The sequence below is a fragment of the Erpetoichthys calabaricus genome, chromosome 11, assembly GCF_900747795.2.
Source record: "Erpetoichthys calabaricus chromosome 11, fErpCal1.3, whole genome shotgun sequence".
In the NCBI taxonomy this organism is placed as follows: Eukaryota; Metazoa; Chordata; class Cladistia; order Polypteriformes; family Polypteridae; genus Erpetoichthys; species Erpetoichthys calabaricus.
The window spans coordinates 38,291,281-38,316,464 of record NC_041404.2 but is presented as its reverse complement, the minus strand read 5'-3'; the positions used below and the strand labels follow the sequence as shown (position 1 = coordinate 38,316,464).

General features: G+C 35.9%; 1 protein-coding gene across 2 annotated transcripts in view; it reads left to right on the top strand.

The window, feature by feature from the left end:
• slit3 (slit homolog 3 (Drosophila)) overlaps nucleotides 1-25,184 on the top strand; it is a 566,711-nt gene that overhangs the window by 435,319 nt on the left and 106,208 nt on the right. For both annotated transcript variants that reach the window (XM_028812973.2, XM_051933851.1), the window contains 5 exons: nucleotides 4,616-4,687; nucleotides 6,037-6,108; nucleotides 10,792-10,863; nucleotides 13,006-13,149; nucleotides 19,298-19,461. In XM_028812973.2, the coding sequence (XP_028668806.1) occupies nucleotides 4,616-4,687; nucleotides 6,037-6,108; nucleotides 10,792-10,863; nucleotides 13,006-13,149; nucleotides 19,298-19,461 (524 nt within the window). The remainder of the gene's footprint in view (nucleotides 1-4,615; nucleotides 4,688-6,036; nucleotides 6,109-10,791; nucleotides 10,864-13,005; nucleotides 13,150-19,297; nucleotides 19,462-25,184) is intronic.

Sequence of the window (25,184 nt, the reverse complement as noted above, 5' to 3'; positions counted from 1 at the left end):
ATACTGATATAAATACTTAAGTAAATAATGTCAGATATATTCAGCTCATAATAATGCAGTGATTTAAAAGAAAATGCTGAAGTTGATTAACATGTTGAATTCCAGTGAACTCAAGGGGTATGTATACTGAACACTAGTATTGTCATAAGAAATTCCACAATTAGCCTCTTGGCTCCAAGGTTTCAATTGCATGTTTTTATTTAAATGTTTTTAAATCAATTGCATTTATTTTTATATGGTATTTACAATTCTTGCTTACTTTTTTCTACCAACTTCTTAGGTAGCTGAAGGTTTTTTGTTGAGTGTATGTCTGTGCACAATTTGCTTTTTCTACAAACTATACCACAATCATAATTTTTTTCTTAATTTATTTGGTTTCTCCTACTGTCAGCCACCTAAACGCCAAGCAGTATTCCTTTCAACATATACTGTTGCATTACATGTACTGTAATTATGAATACAAACATGTTTAACATGTAGATAGTACAGTTGTAGATCGTATATGTAGATGGCATAAAACAAAGATGGTATAGTTCTTCAACTATGTCACTGGCAGCCTGTTTGCAAGGAGCATGTTACATTCATTTATCTCAAAGATTGCACAAAATATATTGTGGGACATGGCATTTCTTCTGATCATAGTTAAACTGATTTGTCTTTTTAGTTAGCTTGCTGCTAACCAGTTTGTTGCCTTTTATTATGCACCTCTTCAGTAAAGCAAACAAGTGTAATACCTTCCACAACCTTATTTTCACAAAAAAATACAATGTACAGTAAATAACTCCATACAGTAGTGAATAAAATATATTTTGCTTTCATGCAAATTTTATATCTGCTAAAAATATCCAAGTATGGAAGATAGACATCAAAAGCTCAATAAATTCTTAACCATCTCACAAGCAGTAATGAACGACTGGCAAACCCTTTAACAGCTAACACCTACTCTGGCCTACTCAAACCCTTTTGCTTGGCTTTATTTCTTGACCCTTTCCCTCTTCCCTCACCTGAATTTTTTTCTTTCAACATGAATTAGCTTTCACCTATATTTACAGCATGTAAACTGTAAGATGTACAGTCAGTGGTGCACATAAAATTAGCATTTTGAATGCCCAAATCATATCTCCATCAACAAAAAAGCAATTTTTCCAGTAAACAGCATCATTTTATAATTTATTTATTTTTTCTATACTTATATATATTATATATAGTATAAGAATTCTATATATAGTATAATTTTTAATTTTCAGTTTTGCCTTCAGTAGTGCTGATAATTAATTAACATAATTAATAAGACACCCACAAAGGCCATATAAATGTAGGTTGAGTGAGGGATCTCTGTTTCACTTTCCGAATGGAATGCTAAATATATGAAGAGATACATACAATGTTTCATTTTCTTTATTGTGGTATTTTCACAAATAACCCAGATAAATTTGTTGCAATAAAGAAAATAATACAATTGTAACATAAGGGTAATAGAAAAATACACATAACTTATGAATTCTGATCTTTAAATTCATGAGGTCAAAGTTCTTTAGCTAGTTATAAAGTTTCATTTCATGCACTTTGAAGGTGCCATTTGCTCACAGCTAGCTTACACTGACTTACCTCCCACAACACAGAGTTTCTGTTTGTGCATATGTAAGAGTTACTGCTGTGCAATTGTTTTCTAGCATTTCAATGTAACATTCTGAAGTGACAGCGACCATTGCTCACCCTTCCTCAGAAAGGTAAGGGCCTACAATTTAAAATTCTGCAATGGCGCACCAAACTGTAACATGCTCACTGTGCGGGGATCTCTGATGAAGTTTATGAGGGCTGGTTTCAGCCCATTAGTGAAAGTTTTGCTTATTTACACAACCAGTCAAATGGAAATGTTTTCAGAATGTTCGTGTACAACTCTGTACAGCTCTCCCAGTCTCTCTCAGTGATTTCCTGCACTTCCATCATTTTGTATGGATGGAAATTAACGTTCTCATGCAAAATCCTCCTCAAAGATGTGTTGGAAATGCCTAAGGCAGAAGTATGTTTGCGCATGAATGTCTAGGATCCCTTTATAGCTTGGATGTTTTCAGGCCTTCGTACAGTCCGAGGACGGCCTGGAGATTTTCTTTTCAGTTTTGTACCCATCTGTTCTAAATTTAACCACCCACTGAAGAATTGTTTTCCAATTTGGGACATCACCATCAGAAGGAATGCTGAAGTGTGTTTGGAAGGCCCATTGCGTAGTGATGATGGATTCGTTGTTTTTGAAGAACGCTCCGACAGCGAAAGCATGGTGCACACTGGACCAAGGGATGTTGCAGAATGAAAACTACAAGAGATCACCTCTCAAAGGACCCCTACCCCAACCCACTCGGCTGCCTCTACCTCACACAATGACCTTGAGAGATATGGTACTTCATTTTGGCTCACCCTGTATGTGCATTTGGCCGTCAACACTAACTGCAGTTTGAAACGGCAGTCTCTCTTGTCACATAACTGTAAAATGAAAGTGAGCCAAAGTGATTCAACAATATCAAGTGTCAGTTCAATATTACAATCATTCCAGTACCGTTTATATAAAGAGAGATGTGTGCCAAATTTGCCACTGAATTTGACAGTTCCATGTTGCTGCAGGCAAAATTCAGTACATTTAACAAAAAATGTATCTCTTTGTCAAAGAACTTGGAAAATGAAAGAGATCAACATTGATTTAACTCTTTAGAGTGCATATGAAACATCACAATAAACAGAAAGAAGGTTTCTTCTTTTTCTCATCACCGTAAACACAATAACATGGCATGTTAGTCAATGAATTCCTCTAGTGTACCTACGTTTGGGCTAAGCAAGTATCACCTTCAGTTTAACTTATGGATCCATCCTGATGAAAACATATAAATAAAAACAACAGCAACACAAGTTAACTCTCTATTTTGCCCTTTAAACATTGCAGTTTGTTTGCACAGCACAACAAATGACCTAATGTGCCAGGTTTGCTAGTAGGTTTGACTAAGATATTCAAGTTTGGCTTTTTAAGAGGGGCATATCTCTTGTCAGAAAATGGTGAAAATTAAAGTGATCTGATTTGGATTTAACTCTTTAAATGCATGTTAAATACCACAGTCCACCAGTGTAGATAAGCGAGTGTGCCAAGTTTTCCAGAAAATCACATTAGTGTACCCGCATTGGACTGGGTAAATTTCACATGCAATCAATATGTAAAATTTTAATTCTTTTTGTAACTTGTGTGAATAATAAGCTGGCTGTAAGCTAGTAAATAGATGCAAGTAGTTAGCTAACTAATGTAATTTACTTTTACTACATATTAGTGGAGTGGTTAGTGTTCCTGCTTCTCGGATTCAATGACCTGGGTGTGAATGCTTTTAAAAACTTGCCAGTATCAATTTCTGTGGAATATTACTGCATGAGTAAAACATCAAACTGTTTAGTGATATGTCCTGTTTCCAGAAAATGATGTATAGTCACACGCAAAAGTATTTGGTGCTCATCTGAATGTATGCACACATGCAGTATTGCGCAGGCTATGGTAAGTGGTGGACACTAGATAATATATGGTGTCAAATATAACATATGGATATTTAAATGTTGGGCACAAGATAGTAAATTGTACTCACCAAATTGTTTCCCAGAAAAAAAAATTACTCCATGTCCTCTCAGGGGCTTAATACAAGTATGCAAGCTGGTAACTGTAAACATAAAGTAAGTACCTAAACCATTCCACACTCAGATGGCAGTGACGTCAAACTGAAGCACTGTGGCCTTGGTAAAGTCATAATTGTGTAGGCCTGAACCGCACTTTTGTTATTTTTTTAATCAAAAGTATCCTATACATTTGTGGAAATATCTCGTACGTACATGAAAACGTATCACGTACGTATGGGATAGGGATTATCCTATAACTTTTTTCATTGTGCTGTTCAGAGCTTCCGTTGATTTGGTTGTGTGCACAACGTTGTGAGGGGGACAGACATTCTATGCACTTCTGTTTTTAGTCTTGTACCTGTTTAGGTAGGTTCAGGCTTATATCAACCCTGTTTTGGAAACAGCATCTTCAGAAAATAAATGGATAGATTATACAATTGCTTGGGTTGAGCTCAGGTTAAAAAAATCCATTTAAATATATTAAGATTATAAAATAAAATTGAAGCATTCCAAGGGGATTAAATATTAACCTTATTTATACGTAGTACACACACTCATACACAGGGTACATAGCTATTCATGTATAAGATAGAAAGTTATTTTTTAAGATGATAAATGGAGAACAAATTAGAGCAACTAGTTTGACATAGAATTAATATATTTCTTTTCTTTTACCGTGTCAATTTATCAATAAATATAAATATATATTATAATATGGATGTATCTGTGTATGAGAAGTATGTATGTACAGTATGTAGTATGTGGTACATACAGAATCAGCATGTGCACAAATAAGAAATATTTTTTGTGAAGATCATAACCATCTGTGCTGTTCTGACTGTAAGTGAGTAGCAGATTTGTTTTCTCTGGAGACAGGCTGCATTTTACAGGACACTATGATGAACTATACTTGAGATCTGAGTGATGATGACTGTTGACTGTTTTGGGTTTCATTTTTTTTTTTTTGCAGCCGCCTAGAACAGAATCTGATCAAAAGCATTCCCCCAGGTGCCTTTTCACAGTATAAGAAGCTGAAACGCATGTGAGTACAATCACACTGAGGGGCTCATCTCAGGAAACTTTACTAAATTATTTTGCTGTGGTGTTTGGTTTTAATTTAATACTCCACACAAAATTACTAGAGTGGCAGATTTTGGAAAATAGATAGTTGCTACAAATACTGTTATTTAGGGAATGAGAGACACACAGGCCCTTTCCAGTGTACTAAAACTCTTGAACACAATCACCAGGACATTTTTAATATACTTTACAGGACATTTTAAGTTTGAACCCAGAAAAACTAGAAAACTAAAAGCAACTATATATCGTCTTATAACTTGTGTCTGCTCCTCTCAAGCTCTTTTCCTCCAACATTATAAACAGTTTTCTCAGTTTGTTTGTTTTCCTTGTGAAAGCATAAATAAGTAAAACAACAAGAAATCATTAGGTGAGAGGAACCCAACTGACTCAAGGGCACTCTATTCAGGCATGTTATTGCTATAAATGATGGATACAACTTCTTCATTGCTCTTCACTGTGCTGAATAAATGTTTGTTAGTTTGTATGATTTCTCCATTATTGTGGATAAGCCAATTCTGGTATAGTTGGACAGTTTCTAGCCCTGCTGTCCCACACATACGCAGTCTTGGATTCAAATCCTGACACAAATTTTTCTGTTTTTTCTCAAAAAGTTGATTGTTAGATTAATTAGGTGTTTTAAACTGGTTAATTTGGCTGAATATGGAAGTGCGAGTGATTACAACTTGTAGCTCCTACCTTACTTCCAAGCCAGCCAAGATACACTTTGTTACTCATTGACCATTTAATTGAAATTAGGGGAATCACACAATGGATGAAGGACATAATTAAACATATCAGTCAGCAGCTAAACATACCAACCAGTCAAATATTTCACCTTCTTTTTCTCGTAATTTTCATTGTCTTTAAATAATTTTAAATGTGATACAAAACTAAACATTACTTTTTCTAATCTCATGTTTCTTATTCTAACAATTCTAGACTTACTAGCTTAGGTGATTAGCTGTATTGTAATTATGTAAATACTCTGTAGTAAAAATGCGAAGACAAAGCCCCAATTACACCTTTGGGTCTATCTTGTATGTATAAGATTTACTTGTGTTGTATTTTATGGCATTAATGAAAATAAACAACACACAAAAATGTAATATTTCCTTTTATTGTTAAAAATGGTAACAGTGTATGGCAAATATTGTTGTGGAACTTAAATAAATAAAGCATTCAGAGCTAGTAAGCCAAATTCAGAAATGTGGTGTTTATTGAAGAATGACTAACACAATGCCTCTGAATAATTGTGCCTTTAAGGCATTTACTTTCTAATGTTTGAATCCCTTGACTCCTTCCTGTTCACAGAGATATAAGTAAAAATCAGATTGTGGATATTGCTGCTGATGCATTCCATGGGCTGCGTTCCCTTGTTTCCTTGTAAGTACACATCTATCTGCTTTACTTGATTTCAGTGTCTTCACTGTAGAGTTTCATGACTTTGTTAACATCGTACTATAGTAGCATCATGTTGTGGTGAATACTTAACAAATTGCTATTAGACAAATTTTCAGTAATTTAGCAATTCTCATAAACGCAGTGCAACATTATTCCAACCAGAAACAGAACTTTAGAAAATGAGTTGAATTCTGTTTTGTTAAGTTCAAGTTGATTGTATGTAATGTTATTTTCTTTCTTGTATAAATTCTACTTCATGGTATGGAATGTATGGCCTGCAGGAGGCGCACCAGACACCCAAACTTGACACAGACAGACACCAGGCACAAGTTTAACAACACAGCATCCATTTATTTCATGGTATAGAACACTTCCCAAATTGTTCCCCTCAGCAGCATAGTACAGAAGCACCAAAACAGCGCAATCAAACACAGTCATCTCTCTTCTTTTCTTCTCTCTCTTTCTCTTTCTTTCCACCTCCACTCCTCCTCTGGCAAGGTTTGTCCTCCTTCTCCTCCCGACTCTGGCTCCCAGGATAGTGGCAGCTAGGCTCTTTTCAAGTTGCACATTAGGGATGTCTGGAATCACTCCCAGGGGCAACAGAAGCCCAAAGTAGGGCTCTGCAGCTCCCCCTGGCAGCTGCCACAGAACCCAACAGGGCTGAAGCGAACTCCAACTCCTAGTATGCCCTGCGGGAGTCCGTGGTTCCATAGCAACCTAGTGGGGCTGCCCTCTAGCGTCCCTGGGGAGATAAAATAAACATGTCCCAGCCAGGTAAGAGTCTTGGCCATCTGCGACAAATGCCATTTTCTTCAAATATCATTTATAAAAATAAAAAAAAGAAACTGAGACGGTACTTGGATTTCAAAACATGGATTTCACATTTTTTGTTTTCCTTTAAGTAAGAAAGAAACTCGCTATATTCTGTCTCTCCATCCCTCCATCAACATGTTTTCTGAATCTCTTCTTATTATTTCAGACTCACAGCAAGTTCTGTTGCTTAATCTAGTGTTACAGAGAAGAAATTAAACTAGAATGGGACAACAGCCTACCCCAGGACACATTTATCATCTTCAGTTTTTATTTTATATAGTTCCTTTAATAGCACATAACATTGTATAGTTTTTTTATATAACATGTGTCACAGATGAGGCCCCTATCGACCTCTTGAACCCTCAGGTACCACTCTAAACACTGGGTAAAAATCCAATTATTATTTATTTTATAATAATGTGCACAAAGCACCCTCCACTCCATACTACTCATACAATCAATAATCTATACACTATAATAACCAATCCTCCTCTCCCAGACGCGTTGCCACCCTTCCAGCCTGCTCAGCTCGACGTCTGGGATTTCCCATAGTCCTTTTATAGTCCTTGACCTGGAAGTGTTTCACCCTTTCTGTCCACGTGACTAGGAACACTTCCAGGTCATATAAAAACTCCACTTCTTCACCCCGGAAGCACGTTGTTCCTTCCGGTCATGTGTTTATGACGCACTTCTGGGTTATAGGGCACGTAGCACTCTGTGAGCCTCCCTGCAGCGACTCCTGGCGGCCCCGACGTTATCCAGCAGGGCTGTGTATTAAAACTCCATAGTCCATGATGCCCTGCTGGAACTCGGGGCATCCCTATGTTGCAGGTAGGGCTCCACCCGGCGGCTTGGAGGTGTTGGCCAGAATAAATGGCCGGCAATCCCTCACACATGACAAAATTACAGCGAAGTGTTCAAATGACAAATTCAAATGTTAGTTAAGATTAAAACTGTAGCATAATTAGAGACAAGAAAACAGTACTGGAAGACACTAGAAGGAGCTAGTACAAACAGAAATGGCAGAGTATAATAATGCCTTACTAGCACTCATTTTTATGCCACCCATTTGTCACAGTGCTCTTTTGTCAATGCGCTGTTCTGTACAGTGTGAGCCCAGTTTCTTAAGATCTCAGTTTTTGAGAGGCTGTATTTTGGGTTATTTTATTGTTTTTTTTTTACCCTGTAGGATTTGTTTATGAGCTCATATGATCATTTCAGAGCAAGTTAGTAAAGTTTTATTTTATCCCCATTCTGTTTCTTTGTTTATGTAATGCAGTTTAATGATTCATGTGATTGGGATTAATTACATTAAGGGACATGATGCTAGAAAAATTGTGGCAGCCACATTATACCTTATCCCTTAGTACACAAAACTCATTCACTTGAATTTTAGCATAGTTAGCTTCAAATCCAAGTAGGCTCATGTAGTGTCACATTTTCAGTTTTAATTTCCTTTTTGATCTCTGATTCTCATGATTGCCTTCTTGTTTCTTTTTTTTTTTCTGTCTTTGACTTGTTTCTTACTGACTGTGATTTTTACCTAACCTAACGATCTTCGGGTTAGTTTCCTTACAATAATCCATCAATACCACCATGTCAAAACACCCAAGGCAAACCTGCTTAATTTCAGCTGCACTCCTGTTTGCAAAATGAGAAGTTAAAAGGCCAAAGTGGCAGTTACATTGACACATTCTGAAGATATTTCATATATCTGCATGATTTTGACAAGATGGTAAAGTTAATTTGAGCAGACTTGTCCTGTTTGATAGGGCAAGAGTTAACGATCACATCCTCAGAAATGAATTACTAATTAACAGGGAACTAAACCTTTGTATGGCTGAATTAATTTTTAAAGGTGAGTGCTATAAGGCGTATATGTTCTTGTATCTTGTTGCAAATATAACTTTTGCTGTTGATTAGCATCTTCCTGCTTATTATTAGTGGTATCTGGTGGTGAGTGTTTGGCCCATCTTTTTGCCTGTCTGTCTGTCTCTCTCTCTCTCTGTCTCTCTCTCTTTCTCTCTTTTACAATATATATAATTGGAAAACATTTGTTGTTTCTAGATTTTTCATTAAACTTCAGTTTATTGGTTCTTCTCATAGGCCTGGCCACACTAATGTGTTTTCATTTAAAACAGATACATCTGTCTACATTTTTCACCTATCGTCCACACTACCCCGTCATTTTTGATCCCTGAAAATGAAGACTTTTAAAAACATTCTCCAGAGCCAAATACATCTAAAACCGTAGTGTCTGCTTTTTGGTGTGGATGGACATAAATGCAGTTTCCTGAAATACGCAAATTGGACTCTGATTGGTTCGTGCTTATTTGATGGCCTTTTCCTGATTGGATCCTGCTCATTGCTACGTTTTTATAATAAATCCCGTAGTTGGCGGCATAGTGAAAACACCAGAGATCTGTGAAAATCAAATTGCAAATAACTCATTTCATAGCCTCTAATGAACTTTATTATTTAAACTTAATCTGCTAAGGTAGAAGGAGTGCAATCCACAACAAAATTAATAACAAAATGTTTAACAGTATGGATATAATGCAGCAGAGAGAGACACGAAAGCACAATGCAGTAAAGTGACAATATGGGTTCATTCATTTATTTGTTTGACAAATGTTTTTTGTTATAAAATGCACTGTGGACTGCTTATAATCAATCATCTTGCAAATGAACTTTGAGCTAAACACTTTTTTTTTAAGTGTTCCTTTTTAGTTTGCTTTATTTTTATTTAATGGCAAGATTACCAACACCAGTTCTGAAGACTGTTACGTTCAACTGTAATTAGTGCATTAACTTGACATGGGGGAAATTCAGTTCTTAAAGAATTTTTCTTTTTCTATTCTCTGAATACGTTCTCAAAGTTTTGAAAGAGCATATAAAGCACACAGGAATCTGATTTTCATGGGACTCTGAATTTTTCACTACATGATCCCTTCAAGGACATGCCACCAATGCGTGTGTGCCCAGTGTTAGCGAAGGTTACTGTCATATGCGTTTTGGGGCATTTCAGTATGGACAGGGATTCTTTTGTAAGCGAAAGTGAATGTGGATGGAGATTATTTTGGTTTACAATCTCTGTATTTAAATTTTAAATGTGGTAGTGTGGATGTAGCCTTAGTGCTACTTTTTTCCATGCCTGTCTAGACCTAGCTGGTTGTTTAAGTGAAACTATAGTCTCCACTGTTAGACACTTTTTTGTTTTATCTCTTTTGCTTTCTTCTTGAGAGTTGTTTGTTCTTATTTCATTCTTTGACCAAATTGATAAATTAGTCTTTGTCTAGTTCACTGAGACCAAGATTGCATGCTAACTCTAATTCTTTGAATGTCAAAGCTATCATCTCTCTCTTTAATATGGAGTCTTTTATGACCTACCTTAAGATTATGAAGTTCTCCAACAGTGAATGTCTATCTTCTGTTTTGATTAACGTTGTTGATCTCAGATCTTCCCCATTCTGGCATTGTAAGGCTGTAAGATACAGCTGGTATGGCAAAGTTGTTTATGACTCTTGTTTTTTGAGCTCACCTTCGTCTTTACAAAGCATGAGCATAGTAATCTGAAGAGACCTTCTAATAAATCAAAGTGTTTCTTTTTACTGTTTCTAACAATTTTCATCAAACTCAGTAAAGTTTCTAACTCTGTTTCATAATGTGAATCATCTCGAGTAATTTGCCATATATCAGTGTTGGTGCGACACTCAGATTAATGGCTAAGTAAATCATTTAGTACATTAATGAGCAGAATATTTTTCTGTTTAAACCATGTAATACTCTATATGAGTAAAGGGAAGAAAGCCTGTTGTCAGTGGTAACAATACCGTCCTCTCTTCTCTGTAGGGTGCTTTATGGGAACAAGATTGCTGATATTCCTAAGGGCCTTTTTGATGGACTTGTCTCACTCCAGTTGCTGTAAGTAATTTCTTACACTTAAGAATTGACGTTCAGTTGTGGTTTATGTTGTACATTCTTAATTAGAGACACACTTCTAATTTAACATTTGAAGAAGGGGCCTGAGCTGCCACAAAAGCTTGCATATTGTAATCTTTTTAGTTAGCCAATAAAAGGTGTCATTTTGCTTGACTTCTCATTGCATTTATACACATTGTAAAAGCCAGACCCCACATGACGATACACCCACAAGGCATGATGATGTGGATAATTCCAACTTAATTCAGCTATTAAAACTTTTAAAGTTTAATCTAATGGGTCATATTAAGTGAGTTAGTAGTAAATGGTAAACATCATTTGAAGCGATTCATATTTCTAGAAGTCAACACACTAAATACATATTCTACTTATTTTATGTAATAATATCCATTCATGTATTAATAAAGGAACAAAACTTTAAAGTAATTTTTTAATTGAATGATCTGTGAGGTTAAGTAATTGTGCACAGCCATTACAACCGATAGTGTTACGTATGTTTAAATGCACAGCCTGAGAGTTTACTAGATAGATAGATAGATAGATAGATAGATAGATAGATAGATAGATAGATAGATAGATAGATAGATAGATAGATAGATAGATAGATAGATAGAAGAAATAACTGACATGATATGAAAATTACTATCATAGAACTATGCAATGTAGAAAATGGAAATCAGGCAGGAAATGTGTTATATAAGACAGAATTGTTATAGTCCTCTATAGACAGATAAGCAGGTTTTGTTATATTTGTGTATAAATATATACGCACACTGGACTCCGAAAGACTTTAAAAAGAGAAGAAATCATTTAATTGATGCAAATCATTAAATGTAAAAAAACAATATTAAACATATTATTTGCAAACATTATTAATAATATGTAACTAATATTTTGTAGTAGAGATGCCTTTTTATTCTGGCATTACAATAGAAGACTTACAGGGTACATATGGCAATCATGTATTGCATTTTGTTCAGAAATAAGTATTGTTGCATGTGTTTGAATTGAGGTAGAAAATTCCATCTGGTCCCTTATTGCTTATTTCTTAGTAACAGAATTTGTAAATATTTGTTTGCCTCTTCATCTATTTCAACTTTAAATGAAAGTCAAAGCAACACCCACTGCTCGTTTGAGGAAGGAAATAAAAACTCAGATGCTCTCTATTCAAATAAAGAAATAAATAGATTCTTGCCATCTGCCAGCAGCAGACCAAGGAGCGTTTCAAAAGGAACATTAGTACTCATAACTCTTCACAACATCACTGAATCACATTGGCCAACACAGGCAAAAAAGGGAGATGTCTTGTGTTTAGTCTGGGCTACAATAATAGTAAGAGGGTTGAGATATTTGTGGAACCATGGGCTACTACTTCTTTTGAACATCCAAAACTATAATTGCAATAAAATAAAAACCTTAAAGCTGATCGATCACCTTAAACTGCCATATCCTATATTTTAAACAGAGAAGTGTAAACTTTCAGTTTAATCAGTTAATAAAAATACATGCATGGTACATCCTTATATAAAAGGCCAGATCTCTCTCTGTATTGGTTTTTGTATAGCTTTGGCTTACACTCACAATAATAACAAAATTTAAGATATAAAGCTTTTGATTAAAAAGTTTTTGTGTAGCCCCACATAACCTTCAGTGTAAAGTCTTTTTATTTGCCTGTTCCAGGTGCTTCTTTTGCCTATGTGTGATTTTCAATTGAAACTGTGCTTTTCTATCATGTCTCCATCAATATACAGGTTACGTTGACTAATGATTGTAAGTTGCCCCTGCATTAATCATAGTGGGACAATCCACTAAATGTCCTTTAGTAGATTGGCATCCTATTTAAATCACATGATGCTGATATGACATTCTTAGGCCCTAATGACCCTGAACTTGGTTTTCAGATTAGAAAAAGGGCTGCTTGCAGGGCATTTGGTTGTATTTAATAATGTGTCTTCAATATAGAGTGCAAAAGGCACAAGTTTTTATTATAATGTAAATAAAAGAAGATATTTGCATATCACTGTTCTGGTTATTAAGTAACATTTGAATTTTGTGGAAGCATTTATGAATTTGTTCACATCAAAGGATACATTACATGCAGTGTTCTTTCTCTTTGCTGTTCAGGCTTCTCAATGCAAACAAAATCAATTGCTTACGTGTGAATACCTTCCAGGACCTCCAGAATCTCAATCTGCTTTCTCTATATGACAATAAGCTGCAAACCATCAGTAAAGGGCTGTTTGCTCCACTGAGGGCCATCCAAACACTGTGAGTACCACCAGACTTCAACATTTCTCTTTTACATGCCTATGGTGTCTTGCTTGACTCTTCCTCTCAACTCCTCTCATGATAGAGAACCACTCTGTGTCTGTAAGCATAAAATGTTTCTACTTTCTTACTTAATTACACCTTAATCATTCCCTGTCTTAACCTTAATCCAGGGGACATAGCTTGTTCTAGCAGAATTTGGTGCAAAGGAGGACCTACAGAGCACACTCATTCATGTCAGGTTAATTTAGGATTATCAATAACCATTACCTGTGTACCCCTGCAGGAGTAATTAATATTGCATAGGGAAAAAAACATATGAAGACATGGGCAGAATGTCCATGCATATAATGAGTATGTTCAGATTTTAATGCAGAAATAGTCTGAAGTTATGAGGCAGCAGCATTAACCACTGCACCACCTTACCACCAGTAATATAACTCACTTCTCTGTTTAATAACAGTAGTTGAAACTTTTCAAATCCTTGATGTGCTATTTAGTACCTCCTATTATCTTTAACACATGCTGGCTTAGCAGATTTTTAGCAGTCCTTGTTGAGAGCGTGAGCCGCAATGCAGGCAGCATTTTTTTATTCTTTCCTTTTTCTTTTCTTTTGTTTTTTATGACAGCATAAATATGTCCCCCTGTTCATGCTTCATGTTTTCTAGGATTAAATCTGTCTGTTGTATAAAGCATTATAGCCTCAGTTCTTAACATATTTGGAACAGGGAGAAATAAACCAATAATTTCCTACAGACAATAAATAAATTCAAACAGATAAATAAAGACTTGTGATTAATTTAATAGAATGAATTTAAATACTGCATGTATTTATAACATAAGATCCACTACCCACATTAAACACTTAGTAACAGAGTTACACAGGAACAACATTTAGTGCACTTTGCATTCTAATTAATATTATTATTACATATAATATGAAAAAAGACAACTGAAGTGTAAGTTATTAAAATATTTTTTTGTACCCATTTACAATGTTCCTTAGAGCTCTGTACCTCATACTTAAAGGTCTGCATGCAGACCACAGCAGCTTTTCATGGAGTAGTATATTATAATATATACTCTGTAATCAAAAGATTATTCCTGTCTCTGTCTGCAGGATTTTAACCCTAAAGTCCTCATGGCTTTTAGTCATTTATTCTTTATTATAATCTTCTAATCAATGGTAAAAATTCATATCTGTGGATTTTCATAGTTCAGAAACTTAAACAACTACAGGAAAACAGAAATTTGTATATTATAGGTTGCCTGTAGGGCTTAAATTTCAACCTGGGAATGTAGAAATCATGCCTGTTATTTATAACTTAAATATAATCTATCTATTATAAAAAGAAATCCTGTCCCCTGTCCTGATAGTCTACGATACGTGATCTTTCTCAGAAGATAATTTAAAGACCCGCGAGACGAAAGAGACCTGCCACGGTGCGTCTCACGGGAACATAGAACGAGAGTGTTGCAAGACACACCCTACTTACAAGCAATATCAAAAAACAAATCAGTAGTGTAAAGGCAGTCATGCAGCACACACAGCACCAGGGCTCTCAGTGCATATAAAGTGTATAAGGTCAATATGGTAGAAATGAATAGGGTAGAAATGAAATGAATAGGGTAGAAATGAAACGTCGACAATTAAATGAAGAAGAAAGAAAAGCACGGAGAAAAGAGACTCAAATGCGTTGGACAGGAAAAAGAGCTAAAAAGAATAATCGAGGTGCAAATTCACAAAATAAGGAAAGCAATTATCAGCCCGGAACAAGTGGAATTGAAAAAAAAGCACGTCCAATCCGGCTCAGAATTAAATGACAGTGAGTAAAAGACAAAGTAGAACTTCATAAAGACGTTTACAAACGTTGGCGCTAAACACATGCAGAGCAGGTTAGAGACTATGAAACCAGGGAAATTAGAAAGGCTCAAAAAAAAAAAAAAACGTTGGCACTATACACATGTGGAGAAAGTTAAAGGATATGAAAGTAGGAAAAATAGAAAATATAAAGAAGTAAAAATCACAGTAGTGCAAACAAACAAACTGCCTCATTAAACTATACACCAGTCTAACTTTGGTTTTGCACAATAATTACTACACTATTGCACCTTAACACTTAATTCTACTTTATTCACATAATTTTACTTATTTATTATGTTCTACTATACTGTTATCTTTCAGTCTATGACTTTTTGTTAATCTAACTGATATTCTTCTAACTTTGCACAGTTTTTGATAAGCGGATCAGGATGCATTTCACTGTGTGTTGTCCTGTATAACTATGCATGTGACAAATAAAGAATCTTGAGAATTTCAAAAACGGAGTTTACCGCACATGCATTTATTGGTTACTTTGTTAATGTATATATATTTATCTGTCTGCTTATTTAAAAACCTAAATTTACCCCAGGAGTCAAAAACGTTCTGTCTAGCCCTTGTACAAAAACCTAAACAAAAGCTGGGGTATCACCTTGGTAACCCCATGTACTTTTGGAACTGTGAGAGGATAATAGCACGACTTTACAGACAGGAGTCCAATGCAGAACTCTACCTACTTTGTTACTTTGTCAAAAAAAATTATTAAATGCTGATGATGTCGATCGTTTTGTTTGTGCTGAAATTCCAAACAGAGAAAACTGTCCTGACCTCATTAAAAAGATTCAGCATATTGGGACTCGCAAGATTACAAATATTGTTTTTACAGAAGTTCTGAAATAAAAGTGAAACTAATGAAATAGCAACAATTCAAAGAAAAAAAAAATCTTAAAAGTGTGTATCCGGAAAACCAAATACGGGGGTTGGCGAGCGAAGTGAGCAGGGAGTGAAGCCCCCTAGTATAAATACAAATATAACTTGTTCATTACTACAACTTTTATCCCATTATGGGAATATTTTGAAAATAAAATACAAATGTATCCTTTTAGAGTTCAATGACATGACTGATCAACTGTGAATTGTGGTCGTTTTAACTTGTAGTGTCACATATTTGATTATTGAGTTACAAATAACAAAGTGAATAAAGGTGTTTTAATATACACAGCCCTTATAAGAAAATGGACATTTGCATTCATGCTCTAATGGGATGGACACGGCTATAGTCGTCTGTTCAAACATTTATCCATTTTTTACCAGCTTATCTAGTGCACTGGGTGCAAGGCAGGAACCAGCTTTGGACAGGACACCATACTCCCCTTTTCCTAGTTTAGACATCCACACTTACTCATAGAGTATAAGGCAAATATCAGTCATCAGTGTTAGAGAAAATCACTTTGTAAATAAAGAATAGTCAAGAGTCACCATTATAAATGAACCCAAAGATGGACATCCTTTATTACAACAAGGTTGAGGAAGTCAGACAAGTGCACTTAATCAGTTTACTGTGACAGACAAACTAAAATAATAAAGCAGTAATCATAAATAAAGTATGTTTATTTATGTAACACAGTCAAGAAGCATTTAAATGTACACCAATCAGCACACAGGTAAATGTTATATTCTTTTAATACACCTGTGTCTTAATATTAATGTTATCTAAAGTTCCCTAAATATTTAACACATTAGAAGTTTTGAGTCTTAGTAGTAATTTTTAATTTTTTCTCCTGCAAGTAGAAATCCATTAAGGCAGTACCAACTGTAATTATGTGAAGTACAAATCGAGACATGTTACAAAACAAGTGTCTGTCTCTGTAGCTGTGGTAGATCTACAAAGCTATCAAAATGAGCTGATCCATATATTCATTCTATAATACATTTTTTTGGTTGATGTTTTAAAGCCTCCACATTAACCAGACATTTATGTGGATCAGCTCATTGAAGCTCAAGGTAATGATATGACATGCAATTCAAAGACAAGCAAACTCATAAAACTATACTGTTAGCGGAACTGCATAATTCATTGCTGAAAGATGAATCAGTAAACACTAAATTTGTGCTGTTGTTCAGTAGGATAACAACTAAAATATGATAAACATAGTGAAAGTATTCAGTTATGAGTAATGAGTGATTTATGCAATTAATGTCAGTCCAATTTAATTACTTTAGTCCAGATTACTTATGTGAGGCCCCATGAAAACAACAACTAGAGTAATTGTAAAATAATTGATTCATCTTCAATTAAAAAGTTTCATGAAGGTTGTGTTGAAGCTTTACAAATGTAAAAAAGGAGGAACAGAGTTGGAAAATTGAAGCATCATGTAAAAGTGACATTTAATGTTTTGGGTTATAGCTCCTCACTGTGCAGTGTTTACATGTTCTCCCCTGTGTCAGCATGGATTTCCATGTAAGTGCTCAAGTTTCCTCCCACTGTCCAAAGATATGCAGGATAGGTGAATTGGACACACTACATTGGCCCTAGTGTGTAGCTGGTGTGTGTGTGTGCGAGTGTCCGTCCTACGATGGACTAGATAGATAGATAGATAGATAGATAGATAGATAGATAGATAGATAGATAGATAGATAGATAGATAGATAGATAGATAGATAGATAGATAGATAGATAGATAGATAGATAGATACTTTATTAATCTTTATTAAACTTTATTAATTACTAGCGCATTGTCCAGGGTTTGCTCCTGCCTTGCGCAGAAAATTACATGACATGATATTTTCATTGATTTGACTTTTCCATTTAATTTTATTATTATTATATTTAGTAACTTGCTAATGTTTCCTCTACATAATTATACAAACATACACCCCAGAACAGCAAACATCATAAACCTGACAGAGCTGATTTGAAGTGTGATAGATAGATAGATAGATAGATAGATAGATAGATAGATAGATAGATAGATAGATAGATAGATAGATAGATAGATAGATAGATAGATGCATGCATGCATGCATACATACATACATACATACATACATACATACATACATACATACATACATACATACATACATACATACATACATACATACATACTTTATTAATCCCAAGGGGAAATTCACAAAAAGCAACACTTCATCCCCAGCGGGGAATCAAACTCAGGTCTGTGAGGCATGGCAAAGCTGCTGCGCTCTAAGAGTCAAATCTTAGCGCGCTACGCCACGGAAGCTAAATGTGTTGTTACAAAAGAAGCCCTGAAGAATTTGTCAGTAATCTTGGTGTTCACTAACTAATGTGGCTGTAATATAATAGTATTTGAGTTTTTATTTTTTAGTATTGATTGTAAACAGCTTTTTTTTTCAGTTACAGAATAGAACACATCATATGAATAAACAGTACAGTACATACACATGATTAGATGTGAATTTCCCCCTGGGATTAATAAAGTATCTATCTATCTATCTATCTATCTATCTATCTATCTATCTATCTATCTATCTATCTATCTATCTAGAAAAAAGAATAAGTAGTCTATCGGTAAATCATTTTTTTCTTTATTAAGCCAATACTGAAATCTGCTTCAAAGCAATATAATACCCTCTCCACACCCCCAACACCCTAATTGTTGTTGACATTGGGGGAAAATCCCCCCTTCTTCACTATCACAAATGAAATTCAGGCCCTGGATACTGGGAGAATGGGTTCACTGCACAAAGACTGTGTCTGTGCTGAGAACAGACTGTGGTTTCCTGATACATATTGTACAAAATCAGTGGTCACCACTGTGCTGTCCTTCCACTTGATATAATCTGTCTATTTTACTGATGATTTCCATTACAGTGTCATTAGGTGCAAGTAGTATTGAGTGCAGGGCTGAAACGAATCATTGATGAATTGGTGGTCCATCTTGGTGCACAGTCATGCAAACTTTCACGCTAAACTCACACAAAGTTCCAATTATTCTAACATGTATATTTTTATGGTGTGGAAATCAGAATACATGGGGAAAAAACAGGAGATGCCAAAAGAAAGTACAAACTCCACACAGTGAGTGGACCAAAGTGGGAACCAATGTCTTTGAAGAGGTGTGGAGTTTGTGCAAACTCCTGTGCCACCTTGTCATTTGCTTTATTGACAATTAAAAGATGGGTTTTGGTGCAAGATTAACAATAAAGTCTATTACATTCTGTATATGTTCCATGTCATTGTATTTAGTTATCAGTACAGATAATCTGGATTTATATGAATTGCTTTGATTTTCATGGCATATCTTAATGGCCAAGCTGTGCATTGTCTTCATTTTCTTTCTACAGACATTTGGCACAAAATCCTTTTGTGTGTGACTGCCACCTGAAATGGTTAGCTGACTATCTCGAAGACAACCCAATTGAGACAAGTGGAGCCCGTTGCAGCCACCCACGCCGTCTCGCCAACAAACGCATCAGCCAGGTCAAGGGAAAGAAATTTCGTTGCTCAGGTACTGTGCACCACCAATGAAATTAAGTACCTTATTTTTTAAAGTGACCTCCCATATAGGTATGGCACTGTATCATAGGATGAAGGTTTGCACAAGACATTTCTGATATGCTTACAGCATAAAATACAGTCACTGATGGTGTTTATAAAAATATACATTAGGAAGATCTATGCCTTGAGAGTTTACACATGTTAGGACTCAGAAATTGGGTTGATGTTTTCAATGTGAATCTAAAATATTGAGATGAGGAATTTCATATACTAAGTAGCCCTATCCCTGGATGAAAGTGTTTACATTTGTAAATTACTGACTTAGAAAAGCTGACAGTGGATCTGCAAGTACTGTTTTAAAATTCAGTGTCTAGGTGGCCTTGCCCAGCAAGGTTTACCTCTGTGTCTACTGACTGAAGCCCTTTTTTAAAGTAAAGGCTCTAGTCTTGCATTTACTGCGTTGTAGATTGTAGCATGGCAAAGTGCAAGGAGTGAAAACCAATTGAATGTGGTCTGATTTGTTTTACAATAGCAAGAGAGCTCACAGAAGTTTAAATTTAAACCATGTTTCTCAGCTTGTTTTAGAATATCCTTGAAAACTGACTTGTCTACAACACCAAACAGATGCCAACAGGTCACCTGGTGATTGCTTCACCTTGTGCTGTTTATGGATGAATTGTATATAAGTAGTGTTCTGTGGCATTGATCACCAAAATAGGAGATTTAAACAGGCAGTCAAAGACAAATGAAGGAGTATATGCATAAACTCTATTTTTTTTTAATTATTTACATATATTTTTCTCTCGTGTTACACAGAGGAAGTTAAAGAAGTATCCAAAGGCAAAAACTAATTAAAAGTGAACTGTGCCTTCTCCACAAGCTTTATTGCACCATCTTTATCTGACAGATGGAGTCATTATTTGGTCTCTTTTTCTCAATGTTAAACACAAGGTTGCTAGTTTAAACCCATCATAGATTCACTGTGTGATGCCAAGAATGTGATGTAACCTGTCAGCAAAGCTTTAGAAATGTGAACGTTTTTCTATATACAGTACACTTGTGGTTTTCAAGTTAGTAAAGAAATATACTGTGGATTCAGAAAGTATGCAGATCCCTTCTCTTTGTGCACATTTTATTGTGTTATAGATTTCATATTAAAAGATACATTTGTTGGTGATTCCATATAATCTACAATTAATTTCTGATCATGAGAAAGTGAAAACATGGTTTCAGAAAGGTTTGAACATTTTTTCAAAATCAAAAACTTAAAATCTTTCAGTCATTTAGACTCTTTGCTGTAGCACTTCAAATTATTCCAAAAGCATGCAAGTCCCATAAATACTTGCAAAGTTGCCCACTAGGGAGGGATTACCATCAAAGCTCAACTAAAAAGAAAAACGGGCCTTGAAGATTTTTTATAAAGTAAAAGATTTATTTCTTGCAAAAATGCTCTGTAGCACAAGAAGCTCCATAGAGCACAAAAGGAATTTTCTGAAAAAGCAAGGCAAATGCAGTCTCAATACATAAATTGGAAAACAGGACACAATCCAAAAATCTAGTAATCACACAAGGTACAAAGCACGCAAAACACAAGTAAACATTCCACTGCCTAGTGCATTTGAAATGGGTCGCCAGGAACTATAGGAGACCCTCTAGATTTATAGAGTCGAGGGCATTCCCACCTCTGGGGGGGCCACCCACCATGGGTCTTAACTAGGGCATTGATACACAGACAAAATGAAAGACAAAGAATACAAATAAACACAAGCAATATTAATGTAAAAACAAAGAATCATAAAAAACAAAAATCTGAATAGCAGCCATAGGAGGGACCCTGGCTGAAACATGAAACAAATTGTGATAAGGTACATCTTATTTGCTCTAGTTATCCCTGAGATGTATCTAGAAATTAATTGTAGTCAACCTTTGATTTGATGAATAGACATGATTTAGAAAGGCCACAATTCACACTGCATGTCTGGACAAACACCAGGCCATTAAGGCTAAGGAACTCCGTGTAGACCTCTGTGATTAAATTTTGGTGAGTCATAGAGTAGGGAAAGAGAATAAAAAACATTTCTAAAACTTTTGAGTGTTCCCAGGATCATAGAGGCCTCGATAATTGTGAAATGGAAGAAGTTTCAAACCACCTGGGCTGTTCCTAGAGTTGGCCATCCTGCCAATCTAAGTAACCGGTGTAACCACTAGGGTGCATAGAACTACCCCAAACACCAGACGCAAATAGACCACACTCAGTCCCGGGTTCAGATCGATAGATTGATACACTATATTTGTCTCCAAGAGATTTTTTTTTAATTTAAAGTTAAAATTTTTCTTTGGGGACAAATTAACCATAACTGTCTATCTATCTATTTTAATCAAGTGTGCAGAGTATTTTACAGAGCATCTTTAACAGGCCCGGGTTCGCTTCCCAGGTCCTCCCTGCGTGGAGTTTGCATGTTCTCCCCGTGTCTGCATGGGTTTCCTCCGGGTGCTCCGGTTTCCTCCCACAGTCCAAAGACATGCAGGTTAGGTGCATTGGTGATTCTAAATTGTCCCTAGTGTGTGCTTGGTGTGTGGGTGTGGGTGTGTGTGTGTGTGTGTGTGCCCTGTGGTGGGCTGGTGCCCTGTCCGGGGTTTGTTTCCTGCCTTGCGCCCTGTGTTGGCTGGGATTGGCTCCAGCAGACCCCCGTGACCCTGTAGCTAGGATATAGCGGGTTGGATAATGGATAGATGGATCTTTAACAGGCTTCTTTTACTTAGTACAGCACAACACAATCATCCTTCCTTCCTTCTTCTCTCCTTCCTTCCTTTCTTCCTTCTTCTTCTCCTCCACTCCTCCCAATTGAGTGTTGTCCTTCTCCTCTCCCGACTCTGACTTCCAGGGCAAATTGGAGGGCTCCATATTAAACCCTACCGGGGAGTACTCCCGATGTCACTTACACTTCCTGGGTTCCACCTTTGGGTCAGGCAAAACCACACTGGAACATGGCATTCATCTCCTACTACCTCCTCCTGGTAGCCCCAATGGAAGCCAAGAGGCCTATGAGACCACAACCAGTTGAGCAAAGCTTGTAGATACTTACTTAAGAAGATACAAAGCTATCATTTGAGTCAGAGGGCATTCTACAAACTACTGAATTAAGGGTCTGAATAATTAAATGAGTGTCGGTTTTTGATTTTTAATAAACTGCCAAACTTCTATGAAGACTTGTTTTCACTTTGTCATTATGGGTTAGTGAGTTTAAATTGATTGGTAAAAACATCAAATTTATCCACCTACTTTCTGAATCCTCTATAAGTGTAAAAATAACAGTTACTGACAAAGATAACACAGGAGCAGGGCAGGACTTGAACAAAAAGAAGAAATATCAGTTTTAAAATACAAAAGAGAAACAGTGGGGCCAAAGATTGGAATCTAGCATGTTGATTGAAGAATCATCACAGGCAGATATAGAGAGGTTATGCTACTGACCTGAATATGCCTCACACCAAGAGGTTTATAAACAGGCAAACATCTGGCTTCAAAAGATATAGATTGTTATTTAGCTACATACTCTGATCTGTGATTTAGGTTAGTATATATCTGAATGTTAGCTGCTGCTCCTCTCAGCACTGGGGGGCTCTGCAGAACGGATTGTCATCTGTAGGAATGATCAGTACATATTAATAATAGACAGACAGGCTAGTTACTTCTGCAGCAATTGACAGAATGCAGATTCTGTTTCCAGTGCTTCACATCTAAAATGGGGTGACAGATGTTTTTCTCTCTGGGGATGCATGACATGTACAACTTGCTACAATAGGTAATTGGATATTATCTTCAGATGTATGTGAAGGGCTTTAATAGCTTTCTGTCTGGCAATGGTCTGTCGCTGTCTCTTTGTTTAGGGTGAAACTGCACTGAGGGATTGGTTGGCTACACCATGAACTACGGGTGCTTTGGTGCCTGTTTCCTAGCTGTTCTGCCTGGCTGCTCCTGTTGCCCTCACTCTGCCTCACTCTGACTCTCTGTGTGGCTGTCCATTGTGCTTGATCTAACCATGTGCTTCCACCTGTACTTGCTCGACATGGTTCCGTCAAGCACCAGGGACCGCTAGACACTTTTCACGCAGCATGGCATGTTGGGTTAGAGCAGGGAAAGGCCTTTACTGGACTAAAACAATAACTAAAGAAAAGAGAGCACAACCCCTCACTCATGTCAGAAAAATCTTATGAAGTGAACATTCTTTTATTTTTACATTGAATTCCTTTTAGAGAAAAAATAAGAGATGTCTTATTAATACTGCTGTGCTAAATGTTATGTTTTCATATTTACTTTAATCAAGATGTCATTTTACTCTTGGAAATCACATTGGCTTTAATATTATATGTGGGTTTATGAATCTTGAACACAGTGCAATCATGCTCATTCATGTTCATAGAAGCATTGATGCTGGTATTTGTCGTGAACATGAATATTCATCTAGGGTTGTGTGTTAAATTATTGCTGTTGTTTTTCTTATTATAAATTAAAAATATAAAACTATTATAAATTTGTATTTTTTTAACCGCCAGTTTGCAGATATATTTCATGTAGGTGTTGCTATATTTAGCTTTGGCAATGACAAAGTTAGTTTCCAGTCACGTGATTCGCCAACATTGTCGTGTCATAAGTCATAAAATGATAGTACTGTATGTCATAAGATGACAGTACTCGACATATAAGCTTTGGATTCTCTTAACTAAAATAATCGACAGTTATTGGAGGATTTTGGGAAGGGATTACTGATATTGTTAGTAACTTTTTACTCATCTTGTGACAAATATTTTTGGTTTTCTTTTCTGAATGTGTTGTCTGTTTTTTGACGTTTCTTCACCTCTCTAGTCCATACGACTGCTCTTCATGTTTCTCCCTTAAAAAAGTTCTTAATTTCCTGATAAGTTAAAGCTATCTCTGTCCATATGGACAAGTCTATTCCATCTTGTCTACAAAATTAAAATCAATGACCCCAAAATGAAGAGCGTCTGAAATTAACCAACTTCAGAAATACTGAACCGACAGGCTCACTATATATTTGAGTTGGAAAGGCTCACTATATATTTGAGTTGGTGGGAAATTATAATAATCCCCATTGTAGAAATACAGTTAGCCGATACCAATAATAATAAAGATCTATGAGCCTGCAGGCTTTTGTTGATTCTGGAACTGCAGAATGTTTTATTAGCTTCAGATTTTAAATATGCAAAGAACACCTACATTGTGTAAATCAAAAATTAATTCTGTTGATACAGGTCCTTTGGATACATGACTCCACCACTTTATCTGCAAGCTGGGTGTATAGAGCAGTAAAAAAAATCAACCTTTTTATCATCAAATGTTACACACTTCAGATTATTTTAGAGTATCAGTGGTTAAACTTGTGCTAAACTCACAGACTAAAGACATTGCTCACAGTTGGAGTTCCAGTTGTTTTAAATTATTTTTAGCAAAAGTCCTATCTCCTCTCATGTCCTGCTTAACAACAAACATCATACCCTCTCGGTATCAGTATTTCCAAGATCTCTTAAATAAACAGATGCCTCAGGAAGGTCTTCCACAAAGATCCTATAAATACGCAGTAGGTATATTACAGGGATCTGATTTAGTCAAGGAAAAGTGTATGCTCTTTCACAACCTGAATCAAAGGTCATCAAAGATTATATTAAGTAAAATGTAGAGATTTATTTTATTCTACGATTTACTTAGTCCCT